Below are 18636 nucleotides of genomic sequence, written 5' to 3'. Positions count from 1 at the left end.
TAGGAACTATTTGAGGAGTTTGGCCATTTTTTAGAATCCCCTAGGGATGGACCTGAATAAAAAGTGTCTAACTTTCTAACCAAGTGTAACTACAAAGTTTAGATTTAGCTATGCTCGTATAAGAGAGTATGATGGGAGAAGCATGTCATAGAAATTTGAGTATGGAATGAGTTTGTTTGATTTATGTATGAGCATGTTAAATATTATGATGCACCTTTATCGATGAATGAACTGTTGAGCTATGATGTGACCGAAATTGAGAGCACACCTTTAGTATGATATTATTAAACATGTTATAGCAAACTGATTGTACAAATTTGAGGATAGAATGAGTTGAGATGGTTGAATATCATTATATATGTTTACTAAACGCATACGCACTAATTTATGAATTGAATTTATGACTATGTATCCATGTTTAGATCTCTATGTCATGTCTCTATTTCATATGTTTATGATGTATTTAGTTATATGGAAATGATTAGGTGTTCGCCAACCGTAAGGATTGGGCTGACTACTTTGTCTAATATTGCTAACTACAAAATATATACTATATAATAGTTTTTCTCGTAGCTTTCACCCTATAAAATAAGGAAAAAACGGAAAGTTAAAGCTATTAAAATATATATATATAATATATATATATATATATATATATATATATATATATATATATATATATATATATATATATATATATATATGTGGTAGCTTTCATTTTTTATGGGCTCCACACACTATAAGAAATAATGGACATAATATCTTACGAAAAACGCTATGGTAGACTTTTTATAATGTTTTTCGTATGTCGTGACAGTCCATATTATTAAAAAATTTGGACTTTTTATAGCTTTTTTTTATAGCTATAATGGATGTTATAATAGAGTATGAAACTATAGCTTATATATGTTGCTACAAAAATATTTTACACATGTTTAACTAAAATATTATGCTATCTTTAACTTATAATTGTGGAGGATTATTGGGAGGGAGTCCCACATTGGCTAATTGAAGAGATGTTCATCCGTTCATAAGCAAGTAATACATATATTGGAATGAGGTCTCTTCAAAGACCTCATGAGGAAATCTAAAGCAAAGTCATGAGAGTTTATGCTCAAAGTCAACGTCATTGATTCCTAACAATAGTAACATTTTTTTAACACTATGATATAGTGTTTATAGCTTTGATAACATTTTTTTAACACTATGATATAATGTTTATAGCTTTGTTCTTATGCTACAATGCACCTTTGATAGCACTTATTTTATGTTGTATAGCCTTACTTAATATACTTCTATATCGCAAGTAACCAAAAAAAGCTTTAAGCACGAGCGGTCCAAAACAAAATAGGAGAGGTTTTAAATTCATTAGTAGCCAACATAGAGAACACAACATCTACAACAATGTAGTTAAGAGACAAAACGTTTGTAATTGAATTAATTAAAAAGAAATTTCTTGTAGTGTATGGATAGGCAACTTATATAAAAATTGATCAACTCTGAGCCAAGAATTAGGTGACTAAATGTAACGCTCCTAATTTTCTAAACCTAATCAGTGATGTCATACAATTGTAAAGAAACTTAGTCATTGACTCAGTCACCAAATCTACAACAATGTTCCTAAACTACGTAGAATTGCACAAATGCTTCTTTTACTACATTTTAGAATGAAATACAATAACTCTAAATTACTTATTGTAATCCACCCAAAATTTATAACAATGAAACTTCATTCTTCTACCATAAATTGAAATATCTTTCGATAATTTCAACCGTATTTTCTTCATATCTTCATCGAAATATATTGTATGGTTGATGTCTCTTAGTTCATATCACTTCTTTTGTAGTACAGTATATATTGTGCTGCTTCTTCAAAATAGTCGGTCACCCTCGTTCGCTTGGCATTTACGCCTTAATGCTATCATGAATAATTAGTAGTTTACTTGATAAGGAGCTATTTGTTTTTCACAAATTTTATTAGTTAATTTTATTCATTTATAAGTTTGCGCTATGAGCTCGGTTCTCGGTCCAACCTTTATTTTGGCTCTTAGTCTCATGTACTAGGACCTCTCATTCGTTATAAGGTATTTTAGCTGTCGTTGGGTTTTAAATGTTGGCTCTACTTATGCTTATTACAAACTTTGGACACGTTTATAAGATTCACTCTCGGTTAAATACGATCCGTCTACTAAACTCTCTAGCGGCCTGAAATAACACACAAGCTGTTCAGCAATACTTAGCACACAGTGTGTCAATTAGGGATTTCACGGAGATTAGTAGACTAAATATACCTATACACAACTCTAGTTTAAAACTTGTTTAGGATTTTAGATAGGCTACTTACCTAAATTGCTAATCCTCCTTGTAATTTTCTCATAATTAGTATTCTATCACAATTTCTCATAATTGGACCTATATTTCATAGGTTTCAAGGTTAGTATAATCCAATCTTAATAGAATACATCAAAAGGAATCAAACGGGACGAACCAGAGTCCGATTTGAGGCTGCACACATCCTCACGCGCCAAAATACCTTGTCTCATGCGCTTGATCTATCAGCCCGTCACACTTTCACATGCTTCCAGTCATCTTTAACCTTGCACAACTTGCTTCAAATATTACAATCCTTCTCTCTTTATAAGTACGCTTGCCCTCAAAAGTTTCTAATTCTAAAAACAATGACGGTATTCATGTTTTATTTCTTCTTTTCATTCCTAAGTAGATTCCTTGACGTGTTGATTTTTTCATAATTCTTTAGTAAAAGAATATCTCTATTATGCAACGATCTCACTTCCTACGCTAGAATTTTTATGGCCAATTCTTCATAACTCAAATCTTCCTTTAACCGTAAAATTTCATAGCTGATGATATGAATTGGATCTACAACGTACTTACATAACATTGAAACATGCAAGACGTTGCATACTACGTCAGTAATCTGTAAGCTACTAGGTCAATTCTTACGAGGATCTCAAAAGACCCCATAAATAGTAGATTTAATTTTTCGTTTTTTTTTTAATCTCAATACACCTTGAACATGTGCAAATTTTAAGAACACTTGGTCCCTCACTACAAATTCTTGATTTTTGTTCCAACGTCACCATAACTCTTTCGGTGATTTTGGGTTATCAAGATTCTCTCTTTAGTTTTTTTTGTACTCCCTCTCATTAGTTGTCTGTGACAACTCTAGATCCAACAACTGTCCAGTACCTAATTCTTCTAAAACAAATTGGGGTCCACACATACATCCATATTGAAATGTGTCATTCTGATAACTATTATTATCGGCAAATTGTATTAAATGTAAATAAGTATTACAATTTCGAGCAATGTTGGATATACATGCTTGTAACATTATCCTCGTTAATCTCATACATGCTTGCAACCAACAATTTCTACCAAGGTAGAAATTTTTTTTTTTTTAATTCTTAATAAAATCAAATAGATTCAAAGCGAAAATGGAGAAAGATGATAGGTACGACATTGATTTCGATCATATATTAATAATAAGATTTTTAGGAAAAGGATATTTTTTTATTAATTTAGAAAATATATATATACCTTCGCCGGAGACTCGACCAAATTCGTTGTGTTGTGTTGTGTTTTTGCTTATGCCTCGTTTTGGAACAGAAGAATGAGAAGGTCTCCAAACACTCGAGTATCGGCGCCGGATACATATTTCCGCCGGAGGCTTGACGCTGATTGCAAGTCCGATCTGAAAGTATTGGCGCCGTCGTCATAGCATGTCCTGAACAACACAAGAAACTTCATTATTACCGCCATGGTTGAGCTCCCCAAAGTCCTATCCCCTAGACTGGTTCTAAAGCTCCTCAAAGCAGAGAAAAACCCCAATTCGGCGCTCGCTCTGTTCGATTCGGCGTCTCAGCATCCTGGTTATGCTCATTCACCATTCGTGTTCCAACACATTCTCCGGCGACTTATTGATCCGAAGCTCGTGGTTCACGTTGGTCGGATTGTCGAGCTGATACGAGCTCAGAGATGCATCTGCTCCGAAGATGTTGCGCTGACGGCTATCAAAGCATATACTAAGTGTTCGATGCCCGATGATGCTCTGCATTTGTTTCAGCGAATGGTAGACATTTTTGGGTGTAAACCGGGAATTAGGTCATATAATTCTATGCTTAATGCGTTCATTGAATCTAATCAATGGAGCCGTGCTGAACTGTTTTTCACATACTTTCAGACGGTGGGCATGTCGCCTAATCTGCAAACATATAATATTTTGATCAAGATATCGTGCAAGAAGAAGCAATTTGAAAAGGCGAAGAGGTTGTTGAATTGGATATCGGAGAAGGGTTTGAGCCCAAATGTTTTCAGCTATGGTACTTTAATTAATGCACTTGCTAAGAGTGGTAACCTATCGGATGCCCTGAACCTGTTTGATGAAATGTCTGAGAGAGGGGTGAACCCTGATGTTATGTGTTATAATATTCTGATTGATGGGTTTTTCAGGAAAGGAGATTTCGTGAAGGCTAGTGAGGTTTGGGAGAGATTACGGAGGGAACCTTCAGTTTATCCGAGCGTGGCGACATATAACATTATGATTAATGGTTTATGTAAGCTGGGGAAGTTCGATGAGAGTATGGAGATATGGAATAGAATGAAGAAGAACAAAAGGTCACTTGACTTATTTACATATTGCTCTATGATCCATGGCTTGAGCAAAGCAGGAAACTTCGATGCTGCTGAGAGAGTTTTTCAGGAGATGGTTGACGTTGGGTTATCCCCTGATGTGACAACATATAATACAATGCTAAGTGCTCTATTTCAAGCCGGTAAGCTAAGTAAATGCTTTGAGTTATGGGAGCTTATGAGTAAGAATAACTGTTGCAATATTGTCAGCTATAACATATTCATTCAAGGGTTGTTTGACAACAAGAAAGTGGAAGAAGCGATTTGTAACTGGCAGCTCTTACATGAGAGAGGCTTTACTGCAGATTCAACTACTTATGGACTGTTGATTCACGGGTTGTGTAAAAATGGATACTTGAATAAGGCTTTAAGGATACTAAAAGAAGCAGAAAATGAGGGAGCTGATTTGGATATATTTGCGTACTCCTCGATGATCGATGGGTTATGCAAAGAAGCGAGGTTGGATCAAGCGGTCGAGCTGGTTCATCAGATGAACGCACATAAACATAAACTGAATTCTTATGTCTTCAATTCACTGATTAATGGATATGTCCGAGCTTCTAAGCTTGAGGAGGCTACTTTTCTTTTAAGGGAAATGAGCAAGAAAGGCTGTTCTCCTACTGTGGTCTCCTACAACACACTTATCAATGGACTGTGCAAGGCAGAAAGATTTAGCGATGCATATCTTTTTCTGAAGGAGATGCTGGAAAAGGGTTTGAAGCCTGATATGATTACCTATAGCTTGTTGATTGATGGCCTTTGTCGAGGAGATAAGCTCGACATGGCACTCAACTTATGGCATCAATGTATCGACAAGGGTCTTAAGCCCGATGTAACCATACACAACATAATAATTCATGGTCTTTGTACGGCCCGGAAAGTCGATGTTGCGCTGAAATTTTTTACTGAAATGGCACAGGTGAACTGTGTTCCTGATCTTGTAACACACAACACCATCATGGAAGGCCTTTACAAGGTCGGAGACTGCGTAGAGGCTTTAAAAATTTGGGACCTTATCTTGGAAGAGGGTCTTCAGCCAGATATTCTTTCTTATAACATTACCTTTAAGGGACTCTGTTCTTGTGCTAGAGTTTCAGATGCCATTGGATTCCTATATGATGCTTTGAAACATGGAGTTCTTCCGACTGCCCCAACATGGGACATTCTTGTAAGAGCTGTTGTTGATGATAGACCTTTAATGGAATATGCTCTTGTTTCAGAGTCTAGGACGTGATCGGATTCTTATGTGATGCTCTGAGTCCAGGAATTCTTCCAACTTCCATAACATTAAATGTTCTTTCTTAGGGAAATTATTGACGATGGATCTTCAACATCTTCTTGATTGAAATGATTTTAGAAGTAAGTCCCTCTCTCTCTCTCTCTCTCTCTATTAGATATTTTTTAGCGAATCATACTGGCTCCTTTGACCGTGCTTTTAACTGTTTTTTGAAAAATTTCAAATCCTGAAACCAAAAGTCTGCTAGACGTGTTAGGACTTGTAACTTTTAAGAGTTATATTTCTGCATTAGACATGAGCATGAGACGTTAGTAGCGACTCTGAGTATGTAGAAATTTAGGGTCGTTACAGCACTTGCATTCGGCCTAAGAGGATGCCAGATCTGCTAGTACATATGTTTTGAACTAGTTCTGTTCTTTCTTAGAATACCAAATGCATTGATCAGATATTATCAGCTTATAGGTCCTTTTATTTTCATTTTCGATGGCCGACTAGTGAAGTTCAAGATTTTCAAGAGTTTCATTTCTTCAAGATTTTCATTTTTATTTTAGTGATAGATTTCATAGAGCCAGTAGTAACAATGATAATGTTTCCAAAAGAGTTGCAACTTTTATTTGAATCTGAAAGCTTTTCAATTTGGCACCAACTATTTGGAAGGTTAGACTGGAAAGTTATTTCTTCTCCTCGGAAAATTCAAGACTTTATGTAATGACTAGTACAAAACAATATCCGTGGAGTCAAACGTAAAAAATCGTTACAAACAACACAAGTTTTAAAGTAAATAAGGTTAAAAATGATATTAAAATTGACACAAAGGGAAAAACTCCTCTAGTGCCCCTACATAGCTGCATGGCTCTGTACGTCCTTGCCACGACCCTGATCTACCGTTCACCTAATAATTAAAGTGAAGTAGGCATGAGTATAAGAATATTCAATAAGCAACCTACTTGTAGGCTCTCGTCGGGCTTAATCCTTACGATAGTCTCTTAAGCTATGTGCTCATATTCTGACTCTAGCATTAGCCAATGTCATGGCTTACCGTCTATATAAGTCCTATAAGGCTTATATATACCTAAACTCATACTCTATGGTGTATAACTAATACCCCTTTGACCATAATGTAGGGTTTGGTTGTTCTTAGCTTTTGTTTACGTTTCCCAAGGTTTATTATTAACCCTGTGCTATTTGCACGTGAGTCAACTCGCCCTATAATGGTCTCGTACGTAAATCTCATGTGTATAAAGTAACTTGTGCACTATATGTAGACTAGTACTTTGATTGCTTGCACCCCATATGAACTGTATACTAGGTGCACCCCAGTTGCATACCCTCTACAACTCCTGGCATCCCTATGGGTGATAACTAACTTCTATGTATCAAGTAGACTCTAACCATGCTAGGAAAGTTCACAATTAGGAGTTGCACCCTAGCTGTCTCTACTTGATTGCCTGGTCACTCGAAAATACCTATGGGACTCCATGTAGGTTCTAGGACCAAAGGAAATGTACAATAATTGCTCACTTGAAAATAGGTCATGTAATTATGTTGAAGATATTGGTACAAGATCTTTTCAAATGACTGCCATGAAAATTCCAAGCATCAAATGTTGTAATTCATTACAGAGGTCATGGTGATTGAAGTCATAATCTCCAAGGCCAAATGTTATCGATGCAAAAGTGATGTTGCTTGATGTATCAGCCTCAAGTAGAGAGGATTTACTTGGGGTTATGCCTCATGCTATAGTTATTCTTTTCTTTCATTTGCTCATACTTTCATCAATAACAAAACTCCCTTCACTTTTTTTCTTCAGGCTGCTCTTTGATGTCTGTTTTTTCCATTTCAGATGACAACCTTTGTTCATACGAAAACTGAAAAACCATAGCAATAAGAACTACCCCAAGAACTGCAACTTTTCGCCAATCAGGTGAAGAAAGGAACGACTCGGCAATCGCTATAACAAGCAGGCCAATGAATGCAAGGTAGATATATCGCCTCGTCTTCGAACCAGCGGTTTCATTTGTAAGCTCTTTAATCTTCTCCATTTCTAGTTTAGCATTCTCTTTGTCTACAGGCTTTCTCTGTCTCAGATTCTTAAAGAAAAGGCCTTCATTTCGTTCTTCTTCGATTCGGCCTTCAAATTTAGCCAACATATCATCATTCTTCTCTATTTCTTGCCTGTTCAACTCTACAGACTCCTCAAAGACCTGCATCTGGCTCTCAATGTTCTCCATAATCTGTTCATCAATAACATGAACAAGAACAACAAATGGGTTACATTCCAAACTGCAAAATTCATTGACAAATGAGAAAAAAAAACCAAAAATATAGACCCGGGCACTGGCATCCTCAAGCTCTTTGAAGGCATCTTCTCCAATCTTCTCAAACTCGGCATCGGCCTCTTCAGCAAACTGAGTGAGATCAGCTGATTTTTCGTCTAAGAAATTGGTGAGTCGGAGTTTTTGAGTTTGAAGCTGCGCTATTCTGGCCAGTATCTCCTGCTTTTGAGGGTCTCCTTCACTTGAATCAGAAGTGTTGGACTGGCAGAAGCGCAGGAAGGAGGAGGTCTTTGAATTGTGAAGTTTTGGTGTATATAAGAAGGTATGTTTGTGGACTGTAAAAGATGTTTGAATTGGTTTGAAGACTATTATCATCTTTGTTTATTTTAGAGAGAGAGAGAGAGAATTGCAGAAGGAAGAGGAAAGCTTAGATGGAGTTCTTTATGGACCTCTCATTTTTTTTTTTTTTATGTACTTTATCACTCTCGTATTTAAAATATGAGATTTTGATAATTGATTCTCATTGGAGTTTGGTTGCCTTTCTTATCCTTTTGAAAATTGGTATTTTCATCAAAACCCAATTTAATATTAAAAACAAAAATAATTTAGCCCAAAATTAATTACGTATAATTTTAAATTTTGGAGTGTAATTCTTTTATTCATGTAAATTTTCTTTTTCTGTTTCAAAATCAAGGTCAAATTAGCAATAGTGAAAACCAGGCCCATTTAGTGTGTTGCTGCCACAAGAATATGGGCTTAACCCTGTAAAATCCCTTACATTTGGGCTTGAGCCCATTGGAAAACACGAAAGCAAACATTAGTGGGCCAAGGATAGGCCCAAGTAGATTAAGCAAGTGGATTGACCCCAAACTTGTCGGATATTGAGAAATAAAGTGATTGGGCCAAACCCCAGTTCGTCAAAATCAAAGCAATGTCCCAAAAGTACGAACTTAAAAGTTACAAGGTTGACTCTGCCCCAAGATGACATTGATATAAAAACAACCATGTGTTTTAAAAGCTTTGATTAAATATGTCAATTTAACCGGTCAAGGTTGAGATTTCATGGACATCTGCACCAAACGGAGTGAGAAATCAGTGCTTAAATAGAAGGAGTATGGAGAGATTTTCCCCTCTTACCTAAATGGGTTAGAAATATGAACTTAGATTTTAATATTTCATTTGAGTGTTGTTTTGGCAACCCAATTCAGTGTCATATACCTTTATTTGTCACTTTGAAGCTGGGATCTAACTATCTAGATAGCCATATTTTTGGTGCATTAATTTGTTCATCTTTTTCATTGACCCTAACTTAATCAGACTAATCCAATCAAATTACAACCAAATAATTAGCATAAAAAAAAGGGCCAAACTTTAATGGGTTGGGTCTTCATCAGCACCCAATTCAAACTCAAATTCAAATTAAGTTCTTAGAGACAGAAAGTACTTACAACAATGGTTTAATCTTAAGCATTCAATATGGAATCCATTGGTTGAGAAGCTGACCTGAAAGCCATTTCCCAACAATAAAATAATACTATATATATTTCATTTTTTTTATTTTATTTTATTTCATCTTTTTTTGCAAACTATCCATTTTCACCTTACTTACTTGAGATTTGAGAATGCCACCTTCCTTCAACTCTCAACTTTCTCTGCCCTTTCCTCTTCACCAGAAACCTCAAAATGACAAATAAATATCTTTTTTTTCAAATCTCTAAAGATAAGTTGAGTTTTGAATCAAGATCTTTCATGTATTAGAAGACCGTTCTCGAGAAGAACGCTCGAGTCAGGTCTTCTTGAGAGCGATGAAAGAACATACGCTATCTCAATCGTGAGAAGAAGAGTCATTCCATATAATTCAAGCAACCAGCACCTAATACATTGTTCAGATATGAGTTGGTGTGAGATCTCACATCGGTTGGGGAGGAGAAGGAAGCATTCTTTATAAGAGTGTAGAAACATCTCCCCAACAGACGTGTTTTAAAAATCTCGAGGGAAAGTCCAAAAGGAAAAACTCAAAGAGGACAATATCTACTAGCGGTAGGCTTGGACTGTTACCGTTAGTTGGTTTAGTTGGAGAGTTTCTTGGCTTCCAGAACTAGAGAGATTAGTCCTCTTCTTACTTAAAAACAGCAAAACAGCTCTATCATTCACCAACCATGCAAAAACGACATTTCAGCTAAGCTTTATATAAGGGATGCTTTCCTATTATTCATTACCCACATCTAAACAAGGCTTGTATCCAGTAGAGGGAGAGAAAGAGAGGGGTAAATGGGTATAATAATTCGAGTTTTGGTTCTCGTGGCCTGTATTTTCCCAGCTTTCATCGAATGCCGAGTTCAACGCTACACGTTTGATGTAAGTACTGATTCTTTTATACCAATCACAAGCAGATGGCAAGACTATCTAACACTCACAATTCCCAGCTTTGTTTTTTTTCTCTTCTTGTTCACTTTTGTACTCGAAAGTGTGTTTTGTTTTTATGGCAAACTTGGTTTCTGATCTTTCATTTTAGCTGACCCATCAGTGTTCTTAACTAAGACAAATCAGACCTTTTGGGGATTCAAATTCCTATTCTATATGTTAATGGCAGGTGGTTTTGAAAAATACTACAAAACTATGTTCGAGTAAGCAAATCGTCACGGTTAATGGAAAGTTTCCAGGGCCGACCATCTACGCTAGGGAAGATGACACAGTACTCATTAAGGTTGTTAACCATGTTCAATACAACCTTTCTATTCACTGGTAAGCCTGCCTACAAAACTTCTACTTCACCTATATTATGAAGCCTAAGAACGAATGATTTGTAGTAATATTTAAAGGAAAGGAAAGTAATGAATGATGCTACCTCACTTTCTTGTTCTGGTCAGGCACGGAATTCGGCAGCTCCGAACCGGTTGGGCAGATGGACCGGCATACGTTACGCAGTGTCCAATCCCATCAGGGCAAAGCTATTTATATAACTTCACTGTTACTGGCCAAAGAGGCACCCTTTTTTGGCACGCACATATCCTGTGGCTGAGGGCAACTGTCCATGGTGCTTTGGTCATCTTGCCTAAGCTTGGCGTTCCCTATCCATTCCCAGCTCCTCACAAAGAAGTTGTCATTGTATTAGGTGAGCAAGCTTGAAAGTAAAACAATCTGTCCCCTTGCCATCCTTTTTAGCTTCACTTAGCCCTGACTGAATTGATTCTAAAAAATGATCCTGCTTCTGCAGCTGAATGGTGGAAATCCGACACCGAAGCCGTGATCAATGAAGCTCTTAAATCAGGATTAGCTCCAAATGTATCAGATGCTCACACAATCAATGGTCATTCAGGACCCCTCTCGAGCTGTTCTACACAAGGTACAAACGACCATTACGCATATCAGAAAGTTAAAGATTATGCGTCGTGCACTCGAATCTAACATCGACGTTTCTTATCAGGGGGATTCACATTGCCTGTCAAGAATGGAAATACTTACTTACTGCGTATAATCAATGCTGCACTCAATGAGGAGCTGTTCTTCAAGATTGCTGGGCACAAACTCACAGTTGTGGAGGTTGATGCTACCTATGTGAAACCATTCAAAACAGACGCAATTTTGATTGCACCAGGCCAAACCACCAATGCCCTCATCACTGCTGATCAAAGCTCTGGCAAGTACTTAGTTGCCGCCTCCCCTTTCATGACCTCTCCGATCGCGGTCGACAACAACACCGCCACAGCCACACTACATTACTCCGGCACTCTCGCAACAACCACAACGACGTTAACTGCCCCACCTCCTCAAAACTCAACATCAGTCGCCAACAACTTCTTGAACTCTCTCAGAAGCATTAATTCAAACACCTACCCTGCAAGAGTTCCATTGACCATTGATCATAACCTTCTCTTCACAGTTGGCCTTGGGATCAACCCTTGTCCCACCTGCAAAGCTGGGAATGGAAGCCGGACAGTGGCCAGCATTAACAATGTCACATTCGTAATGCCAACCACAGCCTTACTTCAAGCTCATTATTTCAACATCAATGGAGTTTTCACAACTGATTTCCCGGCTACCCCACCTCATGTTTTCAACTACACAGGCAGTGGACCATCGAATTTACAGACAACAAGAGGGACAAAGCTTTATAAACTGAAATACAACTCGACGGTGGAACTTGTTTTACAGGACACCGGGATCGTCGTCCCAGAAAACCACCCTGTTCATCTCCATGGGTTTAATTTCTTCGTCGTTGGAAGCGGAATCGGTAACTACGACCCTAAAAATGGCCCCAAATCATTCAATCTCGTCGATCCTGTTGAGAGAAACACCGTCGGAGTGCCTTCCGGTGGATGGATAGCCATCAGATTCAGAGCTGATAATCCAGGTAAAAAAAAAACTACGTTAAATTACAGTGTTCATCACTAAATCGAACACATCATCAAAGATTAGAGAAAATCACTCACAAATATCCTTCCTAATTGCAAATCTTTGTGTTGGTGTAGGAGTTTGGTTTATGCATTGCCATTTGGAAGTGCACACAACATGGGGATTAAAGATGGCTTTCTTGGTGGAAAATGGCAATGGACCGAACCAATCGATCATTCCGCCTCCAAAGGATCTTCCAAAATGCTAAGCGAACGGCATGGCGAAGAAGAAGAAGAGGGTTATAACATACCGTCGATCCAAAAGTTGAGGAAGAAGAACATAGCCATTGTTACCTATTTTCTTTTTTGCTTTCGAAAAATGTTCAAATAAATTTCTCTTTTGTTTAATTGTTTGAAAAAAAAAAGAAACAAATTCTTTTTTTTTTTTTCTATTTTTTTCCACGAGTTTATAATGAATGAAGAACAGCGAAAATAAATTATTAATATTTTTTTTATTCTATTATTTATCTTTTACATATGTTTTCATAAACTTTGTAAGAATTTGATTAAGAATTCCAATATTTTTTTAAAAAAAATATAATTTATTGAAGAAAAATAATAAAAAAATATATATATAATTTTCAAAATTTAATATCTAAAATATTAATTATTATTATCAAAATATAATTAGTTTAAAAGTAGAAATTTCCTCGTAATTTAATAGATAAAATATTAATTATTATTTTAAATAAGAATGTTTGGATTATTTTTAATTCAAAAAATGTAAAAATTGAAATCTTAAATAAAACGAGTCATATTTTCACCCATTAAATTTGGAATTTAGGCGTTAGGGAGTGGGCTTATTGGACCGAGTGCTTCATGGCTGGCCCATATCTTAATGGGCCGCCATGACCCACTACAATAATTATTTTTAAATCTATAGTAATTCCAAACTAACCTTTTTAACCGTAAAATTTAAAATAATCATAATAAATAAAAGATTGCATAATATACCACTTTTATTTAAATAAATCTTAAAGTAACCATAGTCATTTAAAAGGGTGTAATAAAGTAACCATGGTCAACTAAAAGATTGTACTTCTCTGTCCATCAATACCATAATGAGTCTGTGAATTATGTATACATAATTTTTGTAAATTTTTGTACGTAGCATAGTTTGCATGACATGGTTGGAAGTTTAGGCATCATAGATTATCATCATCATAACATATTGCCTCACATGACATAACACAACATAGTGTAACATGACGTGATATAACGAAACATAGTACAACTTATCAGAGCATGTCATAGTACTACTTGGCATAACATAGAATAACAATCATAATTATGACACGTGCAAGGGCCACGTGACACACATCGTCATGTATAATATAATTCATTCAAACGAGCCAACAATAGAGTCACTTGTTTGGTTGGTTGGTTGGCCTAAGCGAGAGTTACTAATTATCTTTTGTACTAGCCTAAATCTACTCCTCGAAGTCTAGTTCAAGCTCAAATCCATCATTTTGATGATATTAGTTAAAACAAACGATTCTAAAGATAAACTACCTTATAGTCCAATAATTGAGGATAAAGAAAATCTCTTATATCTATTCTAACTCTAAAGATATACGTGCACCGGTGATTCATGTATATATCTTTCCTTGTTGTTACACTAGTTAGACTAGTAGTTGACCAACACACGGGGTCGTTTCCCAGACTTTTAACTCTTTGGCGGTTCATGTAGAAGGGTCACTTGCTAACGTTATACAATGATGTTCAAAAAGAGATATTATATAGTCTTATAAAACACGATGAGGTCGGGCCTCAACCTAAGATACCGATCATTAATGCCAGGATAAAGCAAACTACCTAAATCTAAATATAAAAAGGTTAAGCTACCTACACAAACCTCGAGAGGTGACAATCATACAAGAGAATTGCTCGGAACTTCGAGACCTCTTTAAAGGCTTAGATGACTATAGAGATTTAGGTTCGAACTCGTCCGTCCAAATCTTCTAGGATAAAGATGTGATAGTACTTAACAAGTATTTTTATACTCATCCTATCATTTCCGTTTTTAGGGGTTCGATGACTAGCAATTGAGGTGAGAGAGGCTTACGGAGAGATCATAATGAAGCATTAGTCCATTGGTAGATTTTAGGTTTTGTTATATGTTTTAAAATTTTATAATAAACTCGAACAACATTTAACTTAGAATTAGATTTTGATTTATTTTCAATTGTGATATTACTTAATTTAAATTACGCAAAATTTAGTCAAAATTTTATTTATTTGTGTCTTTTTCGTCATATTCTAAAATTCGAAACCTAAAAAATATAATAAACTGAATAAATTGAAATCAGTTTGGAAAAGAAAAGTAATATGAGTTGGTAGGTGAAAAACTAGAAGCACTCACCAAAAACATTTAATTAATGGGGAAAAAGTGGAAGCAACAAAAGCACTTACACTAGGCACACTTACACATGTCCCCCCTCACTCCATACATCAATATTTCATTTTCTTTTCTTTTCTTTTTTCTTTTAATTATTTAATATTATAATAATTCTCGGTGCTCGTTGTTTTTCAATTTAGTCTTTATAATTTTAAATTTAGAGACTAAATTTAATTATTAATGAAGAAACTTTTTAAGTCACTTTTTAAGGTGATTAATGTGGGTAAGTACCATGAAAATCTTGCTTTTTCCTTAAACCCACCAATAACATCTCCTTAATGTCCCTTGCTGTTTGGAACTAAGTTTCCTAATCCCCATGTGTTTAACTTTTATATATATATATATATATATATATATATATATATATATATATATATATATAAATTTAAATATGAAGATATAATATTTTTAAGATTTTTTTTTTAATTTAAAGGAATGAGCTATTTTTCTTTTTGAACGACTTTAGTTATTGTCTTTTTGTGAATTGTAAGCTTGTAAATGATGATTTCGAGTGGGTAATAAGGTCGGGTTCAAATATGTGATTTAATCATATTTAAAAAACAAATTGAAAAAAAAAAAAAAAAAAAAAAAAAAAAAAAAAAAAAGCTTAGATTCTTGTCTATCTTTTTTGTTTCTTTACTCTATTGGCAATAGTGTTTATAATTATTATAGCCAACTTTTTTATTGGGATTCCATTTTCACCAATTATATATATATATATATATTTTTTGTTCTTGGATCAAAATTTTTATAGAGCCAACAGATTGTAAGATGAAACCACCCTACTCTTTCAGCTAATTACTAGCATGTGATGAGGGATTTCCCAAAATTAAAATAATTATATATATATATATTCTATTCAACTCGACATTATCTCTATTCGGGAGTAAGGTTGTTCAATGCAACATCGCATCTCATCTTGTCATCTTGGTTCCCAATCGTCATCCCAAGTTTTGGGGTGTCGTTTGGTCATTACAATTCACTCTGTCATGCCATTGAGAATAGGCCCATGTGTCGCTTATGTCATTGAAACATCTCGAACATTCATCCATTTAGGTTTTATTGAGACATTGACTCCCTTGTGCCCATGTCATGTCATTTACGGGATAGCAGGTGCATAATTCAACCTCCGACATGCGGGTTAGGGTGCAATACGGGTTATGTACACTCATGTCCCAAAAAAAATCTCATTTTAAAGAGAGTCGCCCTCCCCTATAACACGTGCTAATGGTTTGGGAATTGGCATCTCTCTAAACTTGGGTGTGAAGAATCAGCTCCACAATCACCACACCCACCAATTACACCTCAACACTCTTGACCTTTCAATTTCATTCTCTTTAATTCTCTGCAATTTCCTGCTCCTTTCATTATCACTACACCTCCACTACTACATCCCTACGCCTCTCTGATACACCTATTTCAAGCATTTTCCATTGTTCCTCTCATTTTACCTTCTGGGTCTTCCATTTTTCCATTTGGGTCTTCTTCTTTGCCTTTGATTTCGCATTTTTCTTCGTTTTCCCCAAATGGGTCGTCTTCTAATCAAGCTTTTCTGAAGGAAAACAAGAACAAACCCCCTCTGTTCTTCGCATTCAATCCAAGCTCGGCCATGGCGGCGATGCCAGATTTACGGATCTGAATTTGAGCCTCTAGGGTTTTGTTTTGTTCTTGACGAATCTTCCTTGAGCCTCTAGGGTTTTGTTTTAATCCTTTCATGACCTGAAAATCTCTCTGCATTTCCTGTCTGAGAGAGATTTTCCGCCATGGAATTTCTCTCACCGGCTTCGTATCTTCGAAATTCCAATTGGTTATTTCAAGAAACAAAAGAAACCCAATGGACCCCTGAAGAAAACAAACGATTCGAGAATGCTTTGGCCTTGTACGATGAGGACACTTCTGATCGGTGGCTCAAAGTCGCCGCCATGATCCCCGGAAAAACCATCGGCGATGTGGTTAAGCATTACCAAGAACTTGAAGAAGATGTCTGTGACATTGAGGCTGGCCTGATCCCTATTCGTGGCTATGACAATCGCCATTCCTTCACATTGGAAAGGGTCGATAGCAGCCATGGATTTGATGGTTTGAGCCATTTTTATGGCGCTGAATTCAAGACAGGGACCTCTACTACACCTTCTGATCATGAAAGGAAGAAGGGAATTCCATGGACTGAAGAAGAACACAGGTAGTTCTTAGCTCTGTTCTTTGCTCTGTTAGTGTTTTGGATTCAAATTGCTGTCTGTGTTCTTGTCTGTTCTAGATTGTGTGTTTTTTAATTTGATTTGGGGGTATTTGTTGGTTTAAAACTACAGGCAATTTCTGATGGGTCTTAAAAAATATGGTAAAGGAGATTGGAGAAACATTTCTCGTAATTTCGTTACGACAAGAACACCGACTCAAGTGGCTAGTCACGCTCAAAAGTACTTCATTAGACAGCTGACGGGAGGGAAGGATAAGAGAAGATCGAGTATCCACGACATAACGACCGTTAATCTCCCCGACATGAAATCCCCATCTGGAGACAGTAACAGACCACCATCAATGGCTACACAGCTGCATCAGCTTTCGAAAATGGTTGGTAGGGCCGAGCAGCCATTCGACTGGAAATGTTCGAATCAAGGGATGGCTAGAGTTCTCGAATCAACCACGACGACGACAACGAACGGTAACATGTTAGATGCAGCTCAGCTACTGGATCATAACACTAATCATGGATCTGCTATTGCACCTTACTACACTATTTTTGAGATGCCACATTATGGATGAACTTTTTGTTTCCTTTTTGTTTTACTTAGACATATTTGATTGTTAAAACTTAGGATTGGATCGATTGCTCTATCATATGATTGGGTTTGATATTGTTTGAGCCGATCATGAATAAATCATGGTTAACCTTATGAACTAAATGATTAGACCGTTAGTAGATATTCTCCTCTTTGAGCTTTTTCTTTCGAACTTTCCTTAAGATTTTTAAAACGCATCTACTGATTCATTCTCTGCTCCAACCGACGTGAAATCTCACACAACTAGCGTTCATTCTAAGGATGATATTAAATTTAACGAACCCTACAACATGCATATCACTTACAAACCCACATACCGACATTATTATATAATTGGTTTGTCATTTATGAACTGGAAGAGTTTGACTTGAATGAATGAAATACTTTCGATTATTAAAATAATAATAATATATTTAAAGAAAAAGGGAAAAAGGAGAATGCAATTTAAATAGTAACCTAATCCAAATGGAATATTCGTAATAGTGGTTTTAAAAGTCTTTGCTTTGTTTATTTGTTTGATAACACACTAAGGAACACTTGTCTTCATTCTCTATTCAACCTTATGAATTTCAACTTAAAATCAACTATATCGACCATTATTTTAAAACTTTATTTAATATTAAAAGGAAGGTAGCCTCGTTTCTCCTCGATACTTTTTATTTACGCTATAATATTAAATTTTAATTTAATTAGTCGAAATATTAGTATTTTTTTTTTTAAATAATTTAAAGTATTATGGTAGTATAGATGTCTTTCATATATTATCTGTCATGATAGTTTTCTATAAAAAATGATGTGTAGTCGCAAATATTATAATATATATATATATATATATATATATATATTAGGAATGGGCTTTAAATGGACTCAGGCTAGTCAAATGTTGTGGGCCTGATGG

At 35.8% G+C, this 18636-nt stretch overlaps 4 protein-coding genes and 1 long non-coding RNA gene across 6 annotated transcripts; 3 read left to right on the top strand and 2 right to left on the bottom strand.

Moving 5' to 3' along the window:
* The first annotated feature begins 3594 nt into the window (after nt 1-3594).
* Nucleotides 3595-8206, top strand: LOC111438211 (pentatricopeptide repeat-containing protein At3g09060-like). 2 transcript variants are annotated; one of them, XM_023076169.1, is made up of 3 exons: nt 3595-6012; nt 7734-7869; nt 7962-8206. In XM_023076169.1, exon 1 carries the CDS (start codon nt 3782-3784, stop codon nt 5885-5887), a length of 2106 nt encoding a protein of 701 aa, XP_022931937.1. In that variant the 5' UTR covers nt 3595-3781; the 3' UTR covers nt 5888-6012; nt 7734-7869; nt 7962-8206. The 2 variants fall into 2 exon arrangements, with proteins under 2 accessions (XP_022931937.1, XP_022931936.1); XM_023076168.1 differs by having other exon boundaries at nt 7734-7909; nt 8082-8206.
* On the bottom strand, nt 7404-8663 carry LOC111438212. The gene is made up of 2 exons (XM_023076170.1): nt 8221-8663; nt 7404-8124 (listed from the first exon to the last, which is right to left on the bottom strand). The coding sequence occupies exons 1-2, from the start codon at nt 8539-8541 to the stop codon at nt 7684-7686; spliced, it is 762 nt and encodes a 253-aa protein (XP_022931938.1). The 5' UTR covers nt 8542-8663; the 3' UTR covers nt 7404-7683.
* A 1077-nt stretch (nt 8664-9740) lies between these two features.
* LOC111438227 lies at nt 9741-11115 on the bottom strand. Its single transcript, XR_002709639.1, has 2 exons — nt 11015-11115; nt 9741-9843 (listed from the first exon to the last, which is right to left on the bottom strand). It is a non-coding gene; the product is annotated as an uncharacterized LOC111438227 (long non-coding RNA).
* On the top strand, nt 10375-12890 carry LOC111438226 (laccase-4-like). The gene is made up of 6 exons (XM_023076191.1): nt 10375-10524; nt 10760-10911; nt 11037-11281; nt 11384-11512; nt 11594-12520; nt 12639-12890. Exons 1-6 carry the CDS (start codon nt 10438-10440, stop codon nt 12767-12769), a joined length of 1671 nt encoding a protein of 556 aa, XP_022931959.1. The 5' UTR covers nt 10375-10437; the 3' UTR covers nt 12770-12890.
* A 3318-nt stretch (nt 12891-16208) lies between these two features.
* On the top strand, nt 16209-17861 carry LOC111438121 (transcription factor DIVARICATA-like). The gene is made up of 2 exons (XM_023076058.1): nt 16209-17140; nt 17268-17861. Exons 1-2 carry the CDS (start codon nt 16722-16724, stop codon nt 17719-17721), a joined length of 873 nt encoding a protein of 290 aa, XP_022931826.1. The 5' UTR covers nt 16209-16721; the 3' UTR covers nt 17722-17861.
* Nucleotides 17862-18636: the final 775 nt, after the last annotated feature.

The sequence above is a fragment of the Cucurbita moschata genome, unplaced genomic scaffold, assembly GCF_002738365.1.
Source record: "Cucurbita moschata cultivar Rifu unplaced genomic scaffold, Cmos_1.0 Cmo_Scf00072, whole genome shotgun sequence".
NCBI classification, from domain to species: Eukaryota; Viridiplantae; Streptophyta; class Magnoliopsida; order Cucurbitales; family Cucurbitaceae; genus Cucurbita; species Cucurbita moschata.
Note: the sequence above shows the minus strand (reverse complement) of the source record. Positions and strands in the feature narration are given on the sequence as shown.

Bases quoted from the DNA above. Each gene is read 5' to 3' on its own strand.
- LOC111438211 (XM_023076169.1), top strand. From the start codon at position 3,782: ATGGTTGAGCTCCCCAAAGTCCTATCCCCTAGACTGGTTCTAAAGCTC.
- LOC111438212 (XM_023076170.1), bottom strand. From the start codon at position 8,541: ATGATAATAGTCTTCAAACCAATTCAAACATCTTTTACAGTCCACAAA. The intron at 8,125-8,220 runs GTCTATATTTTT...ATTGATGAACAG, and splicing joins TTGAGGATGCCAGTGCCCGG to ATTATGGAGAACATTGAGAG.
- LOC111438226 (XM_023076191.1), top strand. From the start codon at position 10,438: ATGGGTATAATAATTCGAGTTTTGGTTCTCGTGGCCTGTATTTTCCCA. The intron at 10,525-10,759 runs GTAAGTACTGAT...TGTTAATGGCAG, and splicing joins TTCAACGCTACACGTTTGAT to GTGGTTTTGAAAAATACTAC. The intron at 11,513-11,593 runs GTACAAACGACC...GTTTCTTATCAG, and splicing joins CTCGAGCTGTTCTACACAAG to GGGGATTCACATTGCCTGTC.
- LOC111438121 (XM_023076058.1), top strand. From the start codon at position 16,722: ATGGAATTTCTCTCACCGGCTTCGTATCTTCGAAATTCCAATTGGTTA. The intron at 17,141-17,267 runs GTAGTTCTTAGC...TTAAAACTACAG, and splicing joins TGGACTGAAGAAGAACACAG to GCAATTTCTGATGGGTCTTA.